We start from the raw sequence: 20,935 nt of genomic DNA on the forward strand, positions 1-20,935 counted from the left end.
CTCCCAGGAACTTCCTGGGTCTGAAATGTAAAGACAATACCCAAAGCAGTTCCAGCAAAACCAGCCCACAAGAGGCCTTTGTTCAAGGGTAAACGAAGCTCCAGGCAGCATTCAAACCTGCTAGTACTGAACATCACGGAGGAGCACAGGACACCCTCTGCTCCCTGCCCCACACAGAGCCACTCAGTCGTTGAGTTTTCGATCTTATGGGCTCTTAACCCCAAGGACGGATCAGCTTGACACTCTCTCAATTGTAGTCTTGGAAGAGAAAGAAGAGAGAAGAAAGGGCCACTCACTTGCTCCACCACATAAAACGCAAACTGCAGGCGCTGGCGCTGGAGCATGGGAATGAGGTGTCGGAGCAGGACCGGGAGGTGCTCATGGCGGTTCCGGAAGGGGACAAGGATGGCCACCTGCAGTGGGTCATAGCGACAGAGGCCACCCGGTCAGCGAGTCCCCTCAACTGCTCCCACAGCACTGGAGCCCGGCTCGCTTGGGGGCCTCCAGGGAGTTGCCTTACCCTCCACTTCTCTGCAGTCACCCTTTATGTCAGTAGTATCTCCTGTTTCTTTATTCTAGCGCAGCTTGTTTTAGAACAATGTGGGTGTGCTTGTCCCAACCACACTAGACTAAGAGATTAGGAGGGTTGGTGAGATGTCTTAACACTCCTTTATATGAGAGCAAAGCCTTGTTCTGTGTCTTGTATATTCTCCAGGCAAGAATACTGGAGTGGGTAGCCATTCCCTTCTCCAGGGGATCTTCCCGACCCAGGGGTTGTCCCACATTGCAAGTGGATTCTTTACCATCTGAGCCACCTGGGAAGCCCCATATTATCAACATATACTAAATGAATAATTGTAACTAACATGAAAAAACATCTATATGTATATATTTAACGCTGGTCATTAAGTTGATTTTATATCCCAGTGATGGAGTGGAAACACTGCTTTGTTCCAGATCTGCTTGATCGCTGCTGTACTATAGCATCTCACAGGGCTGGCAGGGAATAAGCACTTTACTAAATACTTGTTGAAAGAATTGACTTAAGTCACTGTCAAGCTTGAGCCACACTACTGATGTCTCCTGATTACAGTCATGCAGAAAAAAAACTAAACAATTCTCACAGGCTAGATAGTTCTGCTTTTTACTCCACCAGATTCTTGGCAATAATGCCAAATAAAGCACAAAGCACTGAATTTGTGAAGATGGCTTCTGCACCCACCACCCCCCTTCCCCCACTGCTTAGCCAATATTCCTGGAAGGAAGAAAAAGGGTCCTGGTTCGGTGACCAGAACAATGCGTATGTCTGCGGCTACAGCAGAGTCCTCAGGGAAACCCACTCCTCCATTATGTTCCCATCAGATGCAAATCCTTTGCAGTAAGCGGTAAGTAGGATGCAAATTACAAAGTGTCAGAGGGGAATCCAGGGTGATCCGACATGACAGCAAGTCCAGGTAGGCTTCCCAGCACCTGGGGTCTGACCCCACCCTACCTTCCATCGAGGCACACAATCTGATGGCTTCCAGTGACCGCCCAGCTTGATGGTTGGGTCTTTAGAGAAGAGTTCATGGATGGCGTCCATTCCAATCTCACTCATGTTTATGTCTATTGGGCCCTCTAAACAGAGATGGGGAAAAAAATAGTAAGAGGCCACGAAATTCCTACGTTCAGGGTTGTAATCTCTGGCGTGGATCAGTGCTTTTTCAGTGGGTTGTGTTTTTTAACAAGGATGGGGGTCCCTACGTCTGCTTCCCAACCCACTGGGTTTCAGTTCATCCCTATTTCTGGGTAAAGCGGCAAACCAAGAAATAAAGACTTGGGAGTTCTGCTTCCACCAAAGATGTAGAAAGAAATGAAGACCAAGTACAAAAGCAGCTGAACTTCTCAAAGAGGAAGGAGAAAAGCAGCTGAGCTTGGTAGCATCTCTGTGTGCTCCTGAGCCGAGTGCGGACACGCTGTCCCGATTCACTGATCAGTGACCCTGACTGGTCATGGCCAAACTCAGAACATGCATCATCTCGAACTCAAGTCAGGAAGAAGACAGTCCAAGAAGCCCCAAAGCACAGGAAAGATGTAAGAGTACACTGTCATTGCTCTAGATTACGCATGAGATTCTAAGAAGGGAAGGGGAAGGGAAGGGGAAGCGGAAAAAGGAAGAGAAAGAAAAGATGCAAGAATTTTTCTTAACCAGCACTTTGTTAAGAAAATAACTTCTCTCATATTAAATGAGTTATACAATCAGTGTGAGATTTACAGTAAAAGACAAAGCTGGTTGCCTACACTTTCTCAAGGGTATCTTAACAGACCTCAAGTTACAAAGGAAGTGGAACATGTAGAGCAAAGAGTGAAAAATGTGGTGGGAGATGGCGCCAGAGCAGAGGCGACCCTGCAGAAGGGCTGCCGAGGAGCCAGGCCACGTGCAACCTTCATAGTTCCTATTTCCAAGGGCCAGGAGGAGTTTACAATCTCTCTGTAAGTAGACATATCGAGAGATCAAGAACACTCTCCCTTCTATTTTAATCAAATAGAAGGACATCGGTTTTAAAAGCAGAGGAAGATAAGCAAGCACTCTACTCACTCATGGAAGGGAGCCTTTCGGGACAGGTATGGTTTGCAAAGTAGGTGAAGTCTTCAGGAAGAAAAGTCGTGGTCTGTAGGAAGGATTCGCTGTGGTTCAAGTCGAGAGGATAATCTAGAGAGGGAAGAAAAGAAAAGGCAGCTCCGATTGGTACAAGTCTTCATCTCTGCAATTCTCAGATGCCCACCAAACAAGGATTTTTCTAAGTCATTATCTTTTGGTGAGGCAGGATGCTGACTTAGCCCTTCAGCTGAAATTTGAATACATCAATAGAAATGTTAATCAGATGATACTATTTCACCAGTGTTTCTATTCTCATTGTTATTATAGTTTGATATGCAGTCAGTTCATAGTCAAACAACCTTGCAACATAACTGAAAAAGAGAGACCAGCATTCCCTCCCATGTCTTTCTGAAAGGAAATGCTCTCACTTCTGTTAATCAACTACCTTAGTATTTTGGGCTTCCCTGGTGGCTCAGATGGTAACGAATCTGCCTGCAATGCAAGAGACTTGGGTTCGATCCCTGGGTTGTAAGATTCCCCGGAGAAGAGAATGGCTACTCACTCTAGTATTCTTGCCTGGAGGATCGCATGGACAGGGGAGCCTGGTGGGCTACAGTCCATGGGGTTGCAAAAAGTCGGACACAACTGAGCAACTAACATGTACACACATGCATACCTTAGTATTTATCTCTATCAGCCTATACAGCCAGTCTTTTCTTTTTTGGGGGGTGTCTTTTTTTTTTTTTTTTTGCGGTATACTTGCTTTACAATGTTGTATTAGTTTCTGCTGTGCAGCAAAGTCAACCAGGTATCCATTTACATTATCCCCTCTTTTTTTGGGATTTCCTTCCCATTTAGTTCACCACAGAGCACTGAGTAGCGTTCCCTGTGCTATAAAGTAGGTTCTTATTAGTTATCTATTTTATACAGAGTATCAGTAGTATATATATATATGTCAATCCCGAATCTCCTAATTCACCCCACACCCCCCTTGATATATATATATATTTTTTTTTATTTATTTATTCTCTATGTCTGTGTCTCTATTTCTGCTTTGCAAATAAGATCATCAGAACCATTCTTTTCTAGATTCCACATATGTGTTCATAATGTACGATACTTCTGCCTGACTTCACTTTGTACGACAGTCTCTAGGTCTATCCACATCTCTACAAATGGCACAGTTTTGTTCTTTTTTATGGTATACAGTTGATCTCGATGCTTCGTTTTTAGGTCTGTTAACTTTTCACTATGGAGGATGAAGATTTCGTACCCTTCCTCCCCTGCCTCCACCACACACATACCCTTCCCATCCTCCAGTATCCCTACAGTGAGACATGCTAATTGTGGTTAGGACAATCTTCAGTATTTTTATTATGATGACTCAATAAACATTCTCTGTTGCTGAGAAATGTGGAAAGGATGATTACATTTCCTTTCCTGCCAAGTTTTCTGCCCCCTGGATTAATTGTCTTCTTTTCCTGTTTGCTTCGTTTTATGTGGAATGATGACAAGTGGATGTCTTGCCCTTCGCCACTTCACTTCCCCTCAAGACACAGGCATTGGGTCTTCCTCTTGCTAAGAAGGTCCAGCGCCTCCCAACCCACTCCAACGTGGACGGGTCTTCCTGACCCACTCGGGCTACTCTGGGATCTCCCTTCATCAGTGGCCAGGGGAGTCCGTTCATCTCCCTAGAGTGTCGAACCTCAGTTTTCCTAACTTCAACTTCTTTGTTTTCACTGGGTAAAGCACATTCTTCCAGTGGCTTCCTAAAAGGGGGAAACGGAAGTGATTTTGAAACCCTGGATATCTGATTATTTTTATTCTTCCTCAGTTGATACATGGGTTTTACAGAATTCTAGGCTGGAGATAAATTTTCCTTTGGAATTGTAAAGGTGCTGTTCCACTTCCTTCTAGAGTCCTGTGGGCCTGTAAGTCCAGTCATTCCAATTCCTGTTCTTTGTAAAAGGTGACAGTAATTTCTTTCTGGAAGCGTGAAGAACTTTCTTTGTTCAGGAAATTTGATATTGGTGTGCTTGCCCCACTGTGTTGGCAATGTAGTGGCCTCTGAAGTCTGGGGATTCAAATCCTGTTCAAGAATTTTTCAGAGGTATCACTGTGGTGATGATTTCCTGCCTTCTGTATTCTGGGCTCTCTTTCTGGATGTTGGGCCTCCTGGCCCTATAATTTTCTCATCTTTTCTACCTGATTTTCTATCCTGCCATTTTTCTGCTCTACCTTCAGAGAGATTTCCTCAATTTTATCCAGTCCTTTATCATTTCCTGCTTTTTTTTAATTTCCAAGTGTCCCTTTAATTTTCCGAATGTTCATCTTTTTCAATATCTTGTTCCACATTTACAATCCTTGTCCTCTGACCCTCAAGAACATGTGTGATGGTTTTCTCCTCCCAGCATACCGTTTCTTCCAATTTGTTACTTGTTTTGATCGCCGGCACAGTGACGCTTGGCCATCTGCTAACATTTAAGAGTGGGGCTTGGAATCAGCTAACTGGAAGTGTTTGGATGGAGGTTCTTCATTGGAGGGTGTTCTGGTCAGAGGTTTGGATGGGAAACCTCCAGGGTCAGTATCTTTGGGTCTTTCTTCTTGGTCTGGTCAGTTTCCCCAGAGAAGTCATTCTAATCTCCTGCCAGAATGGTACAGTCTTTGTTACAAGCATCCTGAAACAGGAGGAGGAAAAGCTGGGGGCACCCTGAAAAAAGCCAGGTGCCCCAGCTGACAGGCCCTCTGTTTTATGATCTCTGGCTGGAGGTTATTGAGTCTCCAGTACTTTGCCAGGTTAGGGGATAGAATATTGGACTGCTTTTTAAACAGCTTTCAACCCATCTTTATCTTAGTTGCCACCTTTATTTTTATCTCCAGAAATAGCTGATATTCTAACTTCTGAGCTTCTGAGCAATTCTGGGGTATCAACTATGAGGTGGTTGGCTTTCCTTGTTGCACATTAGCAGTGAGTTTTCTTGGGTCTGTTAAGTCCATTATCACTGGTCCATCTGCTTTCCAACTTTTATAATTTTTTGAGGTGATCTCCTTTCTTGTGCTTCTCATTTTTAAGGGTTTACAGCACTAAAAACACATACATACACACAATATCTACTGTTATTTGTGATGTTTTAACTTTATTGCAAATGCCTTTTTTCTAGAGGGAGGTATGAAGGGGGTCCTCCAATCTCTTACCTTTTTACAGACAAAGAAAGCGAGGCACCGTATACAGAACTCCTACGAGGAGACGTGCCTGGTGTCAGTCTGAGGCCTGATTAAACTATGGGTTGATGATCTCGACATTTGTCGTTACTGTTTAGTTGCTCAGTGTGCCTGACAATTTTGTGACCCCGTGGACTGTCGCCCACCAGGCCCCTCTGTTCATAGCGTTTCCCAGGCAAGAATACTGGAGTGTGTTGCCATTTCCTTCTCCAGGAGATCTTCCCAACCCAGGGACTGAACTTGCGCCTTCTACATTCTTTACCACTGAGCCACCAGGCAAGTCCCATCTTAGAAGATGACAGGCCCCCAAATATGTGGTGGGTAGTTTTTATGGGCTTGGTATTTCATGGGCTGCTGAGTGGGAGGATTATTGCAGCTATTTTCGGGAAAGGGTAGAGATTGTCAGGAACCGGGTCACCACCCACTTTTTGACCTTTTATGGTCAGCCTCAGAACTGTCGTGGTACCGATGGTTTGTCATTCCGCCTGCGGATGTGTTACAATGAACTGCACTGAGGCTCAAAGTCTAGCGGAAGTCGACTCATCCACCATCTTGGATCTAGCCGGTTCTAACCAGTTTATGTCATATTCAACAGCTACGTCATTCTTTTAAAGGCTGTCCCCTGCCCACTTCCCTCCTGTTTCATCAGCAGCAAGCAGGAAACAAAAGACCACTTTTTTTTTTCTTCTTCCGGCTACTAAATTAATAATGTCATTGTTAAAAAAAGAAAACCTCAAATATACAAGTCCTAAGTGAAAGTCCATAACCTTGCCCTACACCTTGGAGAACCCCAACCCCACCAAACCCTAATTCCATCAATTCTAATTTTCAATTCTTTACGTAAAAATTTAAACAAAATCTAGCTTCCCACTAGCAGTAGAAGCCTTTTAAAGTGGAAGAGGCAGAGAAAATTGCTCATGACACAGCAAAGAATCAAGACACGACTGAAGCAATTTCGCATGCACGCACGCAGGCGCGCCATGGTAAAAACTGTGCCCGGTTATTGTGGGGCCCTGGTTCTCTTCCTCCAGCCGCCTGGAAACGGGCAGACTATATTGCCTACTCTCCTCAGGGGTTCCAAACACCAATTTCTTGGTCTTCTAAAGTACAACCCAACTGAATGAGGGAATCGTTGACAGAAAAAGCCAGCCTGCTGAATTTCTATGGCCATGATTTTACTTAATTTAAATCTAAACCATATTGAACCAGAACATGTTCTTCCAGCAAGGGAGGTAGGCAGCAAAGAAGGCAACTGTTTTTACATTTATAATAGAGGACATGCTTCCTACCTGTAGATTCAAATAGCCTACTTGGTCAACTCTGCTTTACATCAGTGGTTCGGCAGTCCTTGCTGAATATTCGAATCATCTAGGAAGCTTTTTAAATATCTTGTGCCCAGGTTATCCCTAGACTTATTAAATAAGAACCTCTGGGCATGAGGTGCTGCTGCTGCTAAGTCGCTTCAGTCATGTCCGACTCTGTGCAATCCCATGGACGGCAGCCCACCAGATTCCCCCGTCCCTGGGATTCTCCAGGCAAGAACACTGGAGCGGGTTGCCATTTCCTTCTCCAATGCATGAAAGTGAAAAGTGAAAGGGAAGTCGCTCAGTCGTGTCGGACTCTTCGCGACCCCATGGACTGCAACCTACCAGGCTCCTCCGTCCATGGGATTTTCCAGGCAAGAGTACTGGAGTAGGGTGCCATTGCCTTCTCCGGGGCGTGAGGTGCAGACGTCAGTATTCTGTAAAGCCCCCAGGGAAGTCCAATCTGCACTCAGGTTTATGTTGCTACCCCAATAAGTGGGGGTGCTAAACTTCTGCTTTTTCCCTCAAACTGCCAAATCCAGCTGAGTGGGGACCTCACAGTGCTGACCAACAGATCCAGGAGGAATCACTGCTTTCTCTCCCCATTTGCGAAAAGGCCAAGCACCTAGCTCTCTGTTTGAAAAAAGTGGGGGAAAAAATACACATACACACACACTAGAAAGATGTCATCAGGACATCTTAACAAGTACTCGTAATATACAAAGAATCTGCATTCTTCAGGATTTAGCCCACTTAAGGATGACTACCCGCTGGGACAGGAGACATTACGATTATGGACTGACCACCCAAAACCAGAGAGAAAGAGGTTAAGAATATCCACCTCCTTGAATACAGTACAAAACATCCTGACAATGACTTTATCTGTCTACAACAGACCTGTTTTGAAGGATGTGGGCAAGAGGACGTTTTTCTGAGTACGTGACCAGAAGGGGACTCGGGTCACCAGTGTGGGGAGGTTGGTGTGTATGTGCATGTGTATACGGAGAGAAGAACTGTCTCTCTGGGTAGAATGGTGCCTGGAAATTTGTATTTAAGAATGAGAAATGCCAGGCCCCCCCACCACTCACCTCAAACACATGACTAAAGTGGCTGGCCTGGATGAACCCAGAGAACTCTCTCCTGATGCCAACAGTCTCTCGAGAATCTCTCTCAACCACTCAGAGCAAACCGTGCCGGACTCGCAATCTCACATACCAGCAGCTTTCGGTGACAAGAAGGCTCTGCACATCACTGTGTGCATACACAGTCGTTTAAGTCGTGCCCGACTTTTTGCGCCCGCATGGACTCTAGCCCACCAGGCTCCTCTGCCTGTGGAATTCTCCAGGCAAGAATACTGGGGCAGTGGCCACTCCCACCTCTAGGGGATCTTCCCGACCCAGGGATCGAATCCGGGTCTCCTGCATTGCAGGCGGGTTCTTTACCCACTGAACCACCAGGGAAGCCCTTATTTCAGGCTATTTCCAGGTCACGGTCCTGATCTCTTAAGGTACGTTCTTTTTAGGCAGCAGCCTTGTTTGCTTTCAAGGGTGAAGAAAGCTGGCATTACTTCAACGAGACACTAAGCTTTTCAGCCACACTTGGCCTCCTGAAGACCTCTGAACATAGATGTGTTCAACAGCACTTTTTTCAGGGTGGGTCAACACAGTTCACGAACTATCTCAGCCAGGCCACTCTCACCAAGCTCCTGGCGAGAGTGGCCGGGTCAGCAGTGATGGTTATCTGGCTATCTCAGCAGCTTTAGGTCCCAAACACTCTCTCTGACTGTGTTAGGCAGAAAACGACTTTGAAATGAATTTTTAAAAAGAGTTCATTTTTACTAGATAAGCTCCAATGAAATGATGTTTCCTATTCAACATTTAGTCAACAAGGATGTGCCAATTAACACAGAAGCCAATCAAGATGGTAATCTTGGATCTAGGTCACAACACTTAAAGGTGGGTTTCCTTGTTAAATCTATCCACGTGTGCATTCAAAAATCATTTACTCTGTGCCTGCTGTGTGTGAGGCAGGGTACCAGGCACCGGGGGTACAAAGACAACACAGGCAAGGAGGGCGCTGCTGGGGTTCAGAGGTCAGCAAGTCCCAACCCCACCATGGCACGGAGTCCTAGAACTCGTGTGCTCTGACCCCTTTGCCCCTAAGATGGGGACACGGCAGTTATCCTCCTGAGCTCTCATGAGGAGGCCATGAGATAATGCAAACAAAGTGTGAACCCCATCATAATCAGGTCCCAACAACAAAGACTTACAATTTACGAGGAAAAGAGACACGTTAAACTCAAAATGGATGATTAACCAGTCTGACTCAAGTGATGCCGGAAAGAATTATTTTAGTGGATGATAATTTGAAGATAAACACATGTAAATTCAAATAATAATGAGTCCCTGGATAAGCCTTCCAAGAGGCTAACTCACTCTCTGCTCAGCTTCTAGGATGACGAGCCCTCCGGGAATTAATGTGAGCTTGTGTTGTAAGACCGGCAGTGGTGGGGGGGACAGAGACCTGCTCCACGCCCTCTGACTTTGAGAGAAAACAGACCAGCTCATCAACGGCCCAGTGAGAAGCCCCAGCATGCTCTGCCCTTGGAGAGGCCTGAATACTCGGACGGGGCAAAGGTCAGGATACCATACACGCTTCATTATCCAGAGTGACACAGAGGGAAAGAGCTCTGAACGGCTTCATCCTTCAGCCAAAAGAGTTATCACACAACCAGAAGCAGGTTTGGGGCGGGATTTAGGGGAAGTCACTGGACTAAACCACACCAACACCCCCAAGATTATGTGCACATGGGAAAAATGGAAGCAAAATCTTGCCTCTCCAAGGGAGCCATACACGAGTCAAGCGAGGCAACGCACGTGGGACCCTTTTCACACTGAGTGCCACAGATGGTGGACTGTGCCCACCTTTGCCCTTGGCTTCAGGAGCTACAGTGACTCCTCTTCTAGGCACGGGGCAGGCTTCAGGCCATGTGTCCTGTGAGGCCACAACGTGGCTGGTAAGTTCTGAAAAGTTGACAGCCTGCTCTTTGCAAACTTTTAAGAAGAAAGGAGGGCTTCCCAGGTGGTGGTTAGTGGTAAAGAACCCACCTGCCAATGTAGGAGACCTAAGAACCACAGGTTGGATCCCTGGGTTGGGAAGACCCCTTTGGAGGAGGGCATGGCAACCCACTCCAGTATCCTTACCTGGAGAATCCCCATGGACAGAGGAGCCTGGTGGGCTAGAGTCCACGGGGTTGCAAAGAGTCGGACATCTCTGAAGCGACTTAGCATGCACGCAAGAAGAAAGGAAGTATTGAAGCTTATCAGTTTGCTAATCTGTGGTGCTTGGTTACTGCTGAACCAGCCAGCAGGGCCGACTGATACAGTAGGACATGGTCAATTCTTCTCAGGATTGAACTTCCCGTTCAGAGGCAGTGCTTCCTCTTGAGATCCCAACACCACAGAATTCTCATTTGCAACATTTGCAAAGCAACTTCACATTCTGCAGTGAGTTCCGGATAATCTTAGAACTTACTAGAGAGGAACAAAGGGTTGAGCTGGAGCAAAGTGTTTTTAAAAATGCATGTGTTTTATAATTCTAGGCTTGAGTGAGACCAGTAAGAAGCCACAGGGAAAGCACATTAGTCCTCAGTTAAAGAAATAAGAGGTAAATCATGAATTTGAAGTAAACTGAAATTTCAAAATCCGTTTTCTAAATAAAAACCATGCCTGGCTGGAGACTGGAGATGCTTCACGACAGACCCATTTAACCATCTGGAAATACTTCCTCTGTTCAATTTTTGGAAGAGTTAAAGACAGACATAAAAAAAGACAGCTTTCTCTCAAAAAGAACTTGCTATATATAGTCTTTTGTAAAAAAATAGCTAAAGTCAAACCCACAATTCAGGTTCAAGTTCTAACAATATAATGTTAGGCAAGCCATCTAACCTTGGTGTTCTTTTTTCTCTCGTTACATAATTAGCGCTTAAAACATAATAAAAGCTACAGGTCCAAGTTCCAAAAACTGAAGCGGCAATGTTCAGTCTGGGGTCTGTCACTGTTGCTAAGCTGAATAATCTGAAAAGCCTTCTTCAAAGCTAAGTGAGTCTGACCACCAAACACGGGCACGCAACTGGCATTCAACCACCGGGTGAAAATCACACCTGACCGAGGAAGGCAAACTAGGTGATCCGTTCAATTTCTCTTCCTGAAGTCGTTTTTATAATTTGTGGAAACTGTCCCAGACTGCCTGATGATTATGAAATGGAAGTTTGTTAAGTTTCAACTAAAGCATTTAGACACAACAAGGTGAACCGGGCCTACTGGGCCGGCCAAGCTCGAGGAGCATCTGAAGGAAGGGACGAGATGGTGCAATTCTTCCTGTGTGGCCGTCAGAACCAGATTAGCTCTGAAAGCACCATGGGCACACCACCACCACATGGAACGCAAAAACAAAACCAACGAACCCCGCAACACTAGCCCATAAAACAAGTGCAGGTCAAGTTCAATCAACGAACCCCGCAATACTGACCCGTAAAACACGTGCAGGTCAAGTCCAACCAACGAACCCCGCAATGTTGACCCGTAAAACACGTGCAGGTCAAGTCCAACCAACGAACCCCGCAATGTTGACCCGTAAAATAAGTGCAGGTCAAGTCCAACCAACGAACCCCGCAATGTTGACCCGTAAAATAAGTGCAGGTCAAGTCCAACCAATGAACCCCACACTGCTAACCCGTAAAACACATGCAGGTCAAGTCCAACCAACGAACCCTGCAATGCTAACCCATAAAATAAGTGCAGGTCAAGTCCAACCAACCAATTTTTCCTCACAGGCTGTATGGATGTATTTTTTGAAATCAAATTATTTTCTAAATATTTCTGGTGCTCCTGCCTTTCTGGTGTCCTAAAGATACATGCTTAATCTGCCTACTTAGGGCAACTACACAAAAAGGGGCCTCTTGAAAGATACTCTTCATGAAGTGAAAGTGGAGTCAACCGGTCACCCTTAACATACTGTCCACAGAACAAACAAGGACTCCTTTGGCAAGAGCTTCTTTTGATGATAACCTTAGACTCAGTCAAACCTTCCCCTCCTCCACAAGGCACATTTTTTCCATCGAAGAGAATGATTCGAAGCATATCTCCCTCTTCTGGGAGGAGACACTCTGAGCAGACCTCCTCTTTACTGAAATGCACCTGAGTCATTCACACTGCTGTTCCTCCTGGCGTAGGCGCTCCGTACCACCTGCTCGTAAACCTGCGCACCGATGGTCCGCATGTTGTCCCGGATGAGGATGCCTTGGGCCTGCATCATGAAGAGGTAGGTGTTCACTGCGGAAACAGAAGGGGACGGACAAGGGGTTAATTCAGAAGCAGTCAGAAACAGAAAACACACCAAAAAACCACATTACTCTGAGTTTCTTTCCTTTTCCCCCTTTTCTTTATGAAACATCTTTAGACGCTCAGGTTCTACAAGGCTATAACTTCTCTTTTCCATACTGGGTTTTAAGTTTTCAGGGCACTGATCTTCCTTGAGTAGCTAGTAGGACTTAGGGGAATATCTATCCATATTCGACAGCTTTAAAAAATTACATATATTCTACCTGATCTTCAAATACCCAAGCAGTATTCTAGCCCTGATATGATCAGAAAGACCTTTTGGATCAATTAAAACATTTTGAAAAAGATCTCTGGTCTTTTTAAATTCACATTTTCAGACTCACTGGTTATCCTCAGAGAAAGGAAGCCACCAACTGCCCTGCCTTCTGGAATCACTTAGATGTAGGTCTGGTACTGGCTATCTTTTAAAAGCGGTGATGAAGGCTCCAGCTACATTTTTTTTTTTCTTCACTATTTGGAGAGAAAGAAGATAATGAAAGAATGCTAGCAGTCCTCACTATCCATCTGCCTCAGCCCCAAAGTTCACAGCGATGGAAAAGGAGCAAGTGGCTTGATCCAGGTTGCCAATTAAAACAGATTCCCTTCATGATACATAGAAACATCCAACCATTATGTTGTGCACCTGAAGCTAAAATAATGTTACATGCAAGTTATAGCTCAATAAAAACAAAGCAAAACAAACAAAAAAATATACTCAGCAGATTAACTGCCCAATCACCGTCATCTTTGGAAAGCGATCTCCCCTCGGTTTTTCCTGAAGTCTCTCTACAGCATGAAATTAGCCCATCTCTAGTATAATTCCTGTATTCCGTCTGCAATCTCAATTGCTATGTATTTGAAAGAAACTGTAAGGTTTATAAACATAGCTTCTTCACCAGCCATTCTAATTCACTCACATTTCCCTCACCAGTCACTGTGAGAGGGGCTGTCTGAGGCGACAGCATGTTTCTAAGTCTGGACTCTGGCGTGCGCTAGGGCTAACACTTGGCTGACCTCCAACCAGGCTCCAGGCAGGAACGCAGCAGACAGCCCCGGCCTCTCCTCCAGACTCAGTCCACACGGCCTCGGGCAGTCCTGGCTCTTCAGCAAGATGAGTTTTGTGGACACTGTCTCATTATTATCACAGTGTCCTGCACATAATGGGCAGTAAATAAGGACTAAGTGGATGAAGCTTAGAAGTCAATTTATTTCCAGCTACCGTGGTTGGTGCTTGTGCTGGCGACGGGAGGTGGGACAGGGACAAGTCAACTGGCACAACGCTTAATGTGGAAAACCCCCAGGTGGCCCACATTACTCGGGGACATAAAAGCTTTCAGATCTTCTCTAAGGTAAACCCAGAGCCGTCAAATAATTAACAAGAGAAGTCAATGTTCAGAAATGAGGGCCTGGCAGTGACCGGAAGACAAGGGCATGCTTAACTCTTGGCGTGGCCAGAGAGATCAGACACAGTGTTAACTCTGGTAGCATAAAAAAGTTTCCGGGAAGGGGGCGGGGGGTGGGGGAGAGGAACAGCTTCAAATCCTTAAAGAAAGTATAATGCTATGAAGCCTCAGAAAACAAGAGCCAGCACCTCGCTTTCTATTTACGACAGAGAGCAGCTTGCCTGGCCACAGTAGGCAGGCAGTTAAACCTAAGATTTAAACTTCATCCAGTATCATATTTCTCATGTGGTTCTCCAGTATATATATATTTTTTTATCACTTAGGCTATATATTATGTATATTATACATATTACACCAAATCTCCCTTCCATCCCCAGCATACTATTAAACCAGCTGTCTTCAATAATATAAAGACAAATATTTATTGAACACTGTGTGTAAAGCTGTCAGACATTGCAAAAAATACATACTACCTCTTTTCCCCCAAATTTCATCTTCTCTGAGCTTTTTATCCTCTCCACTGTAAAGGATACCATTGTTAGCCCCTCTTTAAAAAACTCTAGACCTATGACTGATTCATGTTGATGTATGGTAGAAAACAATATCGTAATTATTCTTCAATTAAAAATAAATAAATGAGGGGGAAAAAAACAACAACTCCCTCCCTATCTTAGTTCCGTACGATTCCCCTAGGGCTGTTCTCAAACCTTTCCCTGCCTATCGCCTGGAGAGCCCATTCCTACACCCCCCACCCACCCCCAGACCCTAATTCACTAAGTCTGAACCTGCACTTGTAACAAGCTCACAGGTGACACCCACGTGGCTGGGCAGAGGAGCACGTTTCCAGAATCACCGCTCTAGGTAGGGAACTTCAGCTACATAATCAGTAATAGTGAGTAATACATATTGAGCACTGAATTCTTTATCTCACTTAATCCTCATAACCTAAGAGGCAAGTAATACTATCCAACTCAGGGTTGACTTCTAGGCTTCGGTTTCTCCACCTTGCTTCTCCAAGGTCACTGAGGGATAGATCTGAACCAGGTCTAACTATGCTCTAACCGCTAAGCTTAAGAACTTGCTCATCCATGTTCTAGCCACCTGTCCTTCAGAGATTTCACACCCACATGACTTAAACCCATTGCTCTTAAGAAGATGGCGATCAAGTCTTTATCTCCTACACAAAGCTGCCGGGCGGATCTTCCCTAATTACAGATATATACACACAGCTCCTCCTCAAAAGCCTTCTGCATCTCTGCCTGGGCTTCTGCTGATCCGCGATGCTTCTGCTCTCCCTGCTGCCGTGCAAATCTCATTAATCCTTCAAACCCCAATGTAGCTACTTCTCCAGTCTTCCCCTTCTAGGATTTCTGTGGTATTCAAAAATGTGCCTTTTGTTTATATTTTGCCTTAGTTTGCTAATAACTGTCTCATGTGTTCATCTTGTCATTCAATTAACAAATTACACAAACCACATATTATTAATGCTTTTTGTAAACTCTCCACAGGAATTAGCAAAAGACTGAAAAAAAAAAAAAAAAAAAGCCTGAGGAAGCAAATTTTTGCCAAAGAAAATAATCACAGATTCATAGACTCAGGGTTGGATGGGATTTTAAAGAACACTTCTCAATACCTCCTCAGTCACCATCCAAAAACTGTGCCTTCCAAGAATGCAGTCTGTACAGTAGAGCCGTCTTCAGAAAAAACTCTACCTTGGGTTGGGTCCAAAATGTTTTCCAGCCGCTTTTAAGCGCTGGTTCTCATCCTGCCCCCTGACAGAAGAGTCAAGCTCCTTTCCTACCCTTCAGATATCGGAAAACAGACATTGTCAACCACGCTCACACTCACCCCACCTAATCTGCAACCTCAAGCTAAACAGCCCCGCTTCCTCCGTTAATCACCCTACCCCCTCTTCCTGGAATCACCATGACTTCACTCACTGTCCTAGGCTGCTCGGGATTTCAGCCCAGGAGTCCACACTTGACAAAGAGTGTGGCCCACGCCGACATGGGCCAGGTGCAGTTTGATGGGCCCAGAGCCATCTGTTAACAAAGCGCTGTCAACAACTCAAGCCCCCTCTTGGAGATGCAAATACGCAACAGCTCAGGGCCAAAGAAATCCTACAACAGAGATGCTGAATTACCTAATCCACCATTGCCCAGGGCAGCTCCCTTGCCCTGTGATACATGCTAAAATAACATTTACTACAAATTCAGGCTTACTTGTAGCTTTTTCACACTTTCATGAGAAATGGTAATTACTGCCCTGCCCCAGCTTCTAGATTGAGGTATCTCCTGTGATCCTAACTCAGCTGAGAGAAATAAGCCCCTTTCAAGTTTACATAATCGGAAATTTCCATCCAGGTGCCCATGGAGGCAGCCTTGAGCCACGGCTTTAACTGGAGAGCTTCCAGGAGCAGAGCAGTGGGCACCCTAACGGAAAGGCATCCTCTCCTCCCTCCGTCAGAATTCCAGGCGGCCTCCACATCCTTAGGAGTAGGGGAACACCGTTTTCACTTGACCACACAGGTTAATAAATGACTCTGACTCATAAAAAATTCCTCACTAGATAATGAAATCTGACATTTTAGCTTAAAAGCAAAATAAATTGACACAATGAACCCAAGAGGAATTGACACAATTAGAGGAGTCTATATACTGGAGTCTATACACTTAAAGAGCTCATAATTTTAACCTAAATGTGTATCGTTAATGTTTGTTACATCTGGCTGGGTAAGGTAAACAGAATTAAGAAAGCCATGCCTTTCTTGACTACCCTTTAAAATCTGTCTTAACGCCAACACCCAACACGTGTGTGTACACCCCCCAGACCTTTCCGGCTTTATTCTTTTATTTAACATATGACACCTTTTCTTAATCTGTCGTGTTATCTCCCTCTAGAATGTGAGCTCGGTGAGGGCAGGATCTATACCGCTGGTGGCTGGAACAGTGTGTCTGGAACACAGAGGACCCACAGTAAGTACTTGAATACATGAATATCTTAAGTTGGGACAACGAACAGTGGAGCCTTCTGAACTCAGCTGTGCATGGATATGGGATTTCAAGCTCTTCTCTTGTGATTAGCTCCCTACTCCACTATGAGAGGAACTCAAAATGTTTTGAGTTAACCAGCTTCATTACATGAACCTGTTCACGAAAAGTTCAGCAATTCCTTTGTACCAACCGAGCAGAGCTGCCACACAGATAACATTTTCCCTAAAAATGTTCTCTGGTACTCTCACTCCTGGTAGCTCAGCCGCTAAAGAATCTGCCTGCAATGCAGGAGACCCCGGGGTTCAATTCCTGGGTCAGGAAGATCCCCTGGGGAAGGGATAGGCTTACCCACTCCAGTACTCTTAGGCTTTCCTGGTGGCTCAGCTGGTAAAGAATCTGCCTGCCATGTGGAAGACCTGGGTTCGATCCCTGGGTTGGGAAGATCCCCTGGAGAAGGGAACGGCTACCCACTCCAGTAATCTGGCCCCAGAATTTCAAGGACTGTATAGCAAAGAGTCAGACACAACTGAGACTTTCACTTACGCTTGGTCCCCACTAAGTGGCTTGGTTTTGTAATGTTCCTTAACATACTGCACAGGTGTATTCAAAACCTTGTGCCACATTATTTGTAATAGGAAGACATCAGAAAAAAACTAAATGTCCACCCAGAGTAGACTGCTTGAATTACTGTACATTCACATGGATGGAGTACTGTGAGGCTAATACCAAAGAAAGAGGAGCCAGTCAAAACACTCCAAACTGGAAAAGAACCGAGAAGTTCACCTATAATAGAACAGATTAAAAATGTGTAGCCTGTTGGAATACGACACAGCCACTGCTGCGGCTGCTGCTGAGTCGCTTCAGTCGTGTGCGACTCTGTGCGACCCCATAGACGGCAGCCCACCAGGCTCCCCCGTCTCCAGGCAAGAACACTGGAGTGGGTTGCCATTTCCTTCTCCAATGCATGAAAGTGAAAAGGGAAAGTGAAGTTGCTCAGTCGTGTCCGACTCTTCGCAACCCCATGGACTGCAGCCCACCAGGCTCCTGCATCCATGGGATTTTCCAGGCAAGAGTACTGGAGTGGGGTGCCACTAGCCTTCTCCAACACAGCTACTAGAAGAGGTCAACTACAACTATATGCAACCACACAGATGCATCTCTCGTGCAACACGTGAATTCTATGTACACAGGCCTGAAAGAGGCATGACTAATCTGTAGTGTCAGAGGCCTGGAAGAGGTATCTGTAGGGCAGGGGTGTGTGTTGGGGGGGTGGTTTGGGAGGGGGCTTCTGGTCACCTTTTATTTCCTGACCTGGACACTGGTTTCACAGGTATACTCCTTTTGGAAAAAGTCATCAAGCTGTTCATTTATTTGTGCACAATTTAGTATGTATGCTATACTTCGATAAATTTACCAAAAAAAAAAAAAAAAGATTGAGGAAAATCTATGAACTGATTTCTAGGATATACTGTCACCTGGAAAGAAGCAAAGAGCAACAGCGTGCGCAGGTGTGTGCAGGTGTGTGCACATGCAGGTATGTATTATGCTGATTCAGAAATACGGTGGAATTTTAGGCACATACGTATTTTTATAGGAAGTAACAGGTGAAAGGCAATCCAGGAAAACGCTGCACACCTGCCATGTGCCAGGAGCTGCCCCTACTATGTGAGAAGAATGGCAATGATGAATAAGACGCAGCCCGTGCGCGTCTTGAGTGACAGCTAGACCAGGACACTGCAGCCAGTGCTGACTGTAAGGGGGCCCAGGTGAGGAGCTGTCACTCATACCGCGAGGGCGGCGGGGTGCCAGAAAGTACTCCCAAGGAGAGGGGACCTCTAGGAAATGGTCTAGAAATAAGAACGCTGAAACAGGGAAGGGAAGGGCACAAACGCAGGGGCACACAGGGAGAAAGAGACATCTGAGCAACTAACAGCAGTCGGGTATGGCAGGAATGAAGGGTATGTATGGCAAAAACAGGAGGCTGGGGTAGGCGGGGGTGGGGAGGGGTAGGAAAGCAGAGCGCAGCAGGTCACAAAGGGCTTTATGCGCTGTACTTAGAGGCCTGGCATTGAAGAAATAGTCCAGGATCAGATTTCAGGTGGGCCAACTATAGGAATCAGTCAAAACTAGCGAATACACACTCCCTGCTCAAACTCACGGCTCTGGATGAAAGACTGAGCTTTTCAGCAGACAGAACTCAGCTCCTTAACAGGAGGAACCGCTTTGGATAGAACTGAATAAGGCGCCGTACGCAGAGTCCCATTTGGTTACTACAAGCTGGGTGCCAAATCTCACCAAAAATATATTTTCGCTCTAGATGAAGCAGCAGGAGGAATCCTCTGTCTGCCAAATCTTGGAGCGGGCAGATGGAGGGAAGACGTCAGGATATAAAGCCAGTACTACTGATACCGGTCCCATCACTTCATGGAAAACAGGGAAAAAGTAGAAGCAGGGACAGATTTTATTCTCTTGGGCTCCAAAATCACTGAAGACAGTGACTGCAGCCACAAAATTAAAAGATGCTTGCTCCTTAGAATGAACTCTATGACAAACTTAGCGTATTAAAAGCAGACACATCACTTTGCCGACAAAGGTCGGCAATCTAGTCAAAGCTATGATTTTTCCAGTACTCATGTACGGATGTGAGAGTTGGACCATAAAGAAGGCTGAGTGCCAAAGAATTTATGCTTTCAAACTGTGGTGCTGGAGAAGACTCTTGAGAGCCCCTTGGACTGCAAGGAGATCAAACCAGTCAATCTTACAGGAAATCAACCCTGAATATTCACTGGAAGGACCGATGCTGAAGCTCCAATACTTTGGCCACCTGATGTGCAGAGCTGACTTATTGGAAAAGACCCTGCTGCTGGGAAAGACTGAGGGCAAAAGGAAAAGTGGGCAGCAGAGAGCAGAGGATGAGATGGTTAGAGAGCATCACTGAGTCAATGGACATGAATCTGAGCAGGAGATAGTGAAGGACACAGGAGCCTGGCATGCTGCAGTCCACAGGCTCACAGAGTCAGACACGACTGAACAACAACTCCTGATACGCAGCTGGGGAGAGCTGGTGGCGGGCGGGGCGCAAAAGTGGATCTGGTGTTCAGGGTGAGCCCATCAGACTAGGCGTTTTCTGGGGATTGGCTCACGTCTGGCATCTTTCTTCTGAACACCTCCTACAGCCCACCCAATGTGTGATACAGGGTCAAGTACATTCCAGGAAAACAACGGAACAGATCTATGAACCAAGGGTTGTACCCCAGGATGGGGAGAGGGAAAGAATATAAAGGGAACAGAGCAGAAAAGGAGTGAACAGAAGAGAACAGGGAGGCTGCTCCTGCCCCCATCTATGAAAGACCTAATAAAAATCAAGGGGAGACAAGGGCTGAGTATGTCACAGGAATGCTGAAGTTCGGTTGCTGTCATGCTATAACAGCTGCAAAACTCGCACAGCCTTTTTGGACCAAGATTTTCTGAGATATACCAGAACCTGAAAAATAAACTGATCGCTCACCGCCCCGCCTCCTCCCAGATCAGATGGTCAGCGTTCACGGCTCCACACGAGGCGTTCTGTAAAGAATGAGCCAACTTATTCTGCTCTAAAGGGATGGATTCCTGCGAAAGGCAATTCATGTCTGAGTCTCTGTGTGCCAGTGCCTTTCTTAACACCTCATGCCTTATCTCATTTCATCCTCACAGTAAACCGAGAAATAGGTTATTACTCTCATTTTATAGATGAAGGGACTGAGGTGTGGATGAGTAACTTGACAACCTGGAGCCAAGACTTCCCAACAGGTCTTTGTCTCCAGAGTCCAGGTTTTTAGCAAATAGGTTCCACTGTCTCCCAGGTTCTAGATGCCCAGGAACCCCTGCTGGCATCACACTGCTGATTCTTTCTGTCTGAATCTTTATGTCAAACTCTTATAAGTGACTCGCATCCAATATTCCACTTCAGTGGTGATGCCATTGACTACGGCACAGTATGGTACATCCCCTATTTATTAAAATTGTTACCAGTTTGAGGCTCAAGAATGAATCCCAAATTTTTGCATTTCAG

The 20,935-nt window shown here is 45.6% G+C and overlaps 1 protein-coding gene and 1 long non-coding RNA gene across 2 annotated transcripts in view; one reads left to right on the plus strand and one right to left on the minus strand.

The window, feature by feature from the left end:
* Window positions 1-20,935, minus strand: part of B4GALT5 (beta-1,4-galactosyltransferase 5) — a 75,142-nt gene that overhangs the window by 9,579 nt on the left and 44,628 nt on the right. The window contains exons 2-5 of the mRNA XM_012189329.4: window positions 12,306-12,440; window positions 2,579-2,692; window positions 1,493-1,617; window positions 297-413 (exon numbers count right to left, since the gene is read on the minus strand). Coding sequence (XP_012044719.2) covers window positions 297-413; window positions 1,493-1,617; window positions 2,579-2,692; window positions 12,306-12,440 — 491 coding nt within the window. The remainder of the gene's footprint in view (window positions 1-296; window positions 414-1,492; window positions 1,618-2,578; window positions 2,693-12,305; window positions 12,441-20,935) is intronic.
* Window positions 16,314-20,935, plus strand: part of LOC121816247 (uncharacterized) — a 37,207-nt gene continuing 32,585 nt past the window's right edge. The window contains exons 1-3 of the long non-coding RNA XR_006055743.2: window positions 16,314-16,419; window positions 16,792-16,866; window positions 18,347-18,418. This is a non-coding gene — a long non-coding RNA (uncharacterized LOC121816247). The remainder of the gene's footprint in view (window positions 16,420-16,791; window positions 16,867-18,346; window positions 18,419-20,935) is intronic.

Source organism: Ovis aries, chromosome 13 (genome assembly GCF_016772045.2).
Source record: "Ovis aries strain OAR_USU_Benz2616 breed Rambouillet chromosome 13, ARS-UI_Ramb_v3.0, whole genome shotgun sequence".
NCBI classification, from domain to species: domain Eukaryota; kingdom Metazoa; phylum Chordata; class Mammalia; order Artiodactyla; family Bovidae; genus Ovis; species Ovis aries.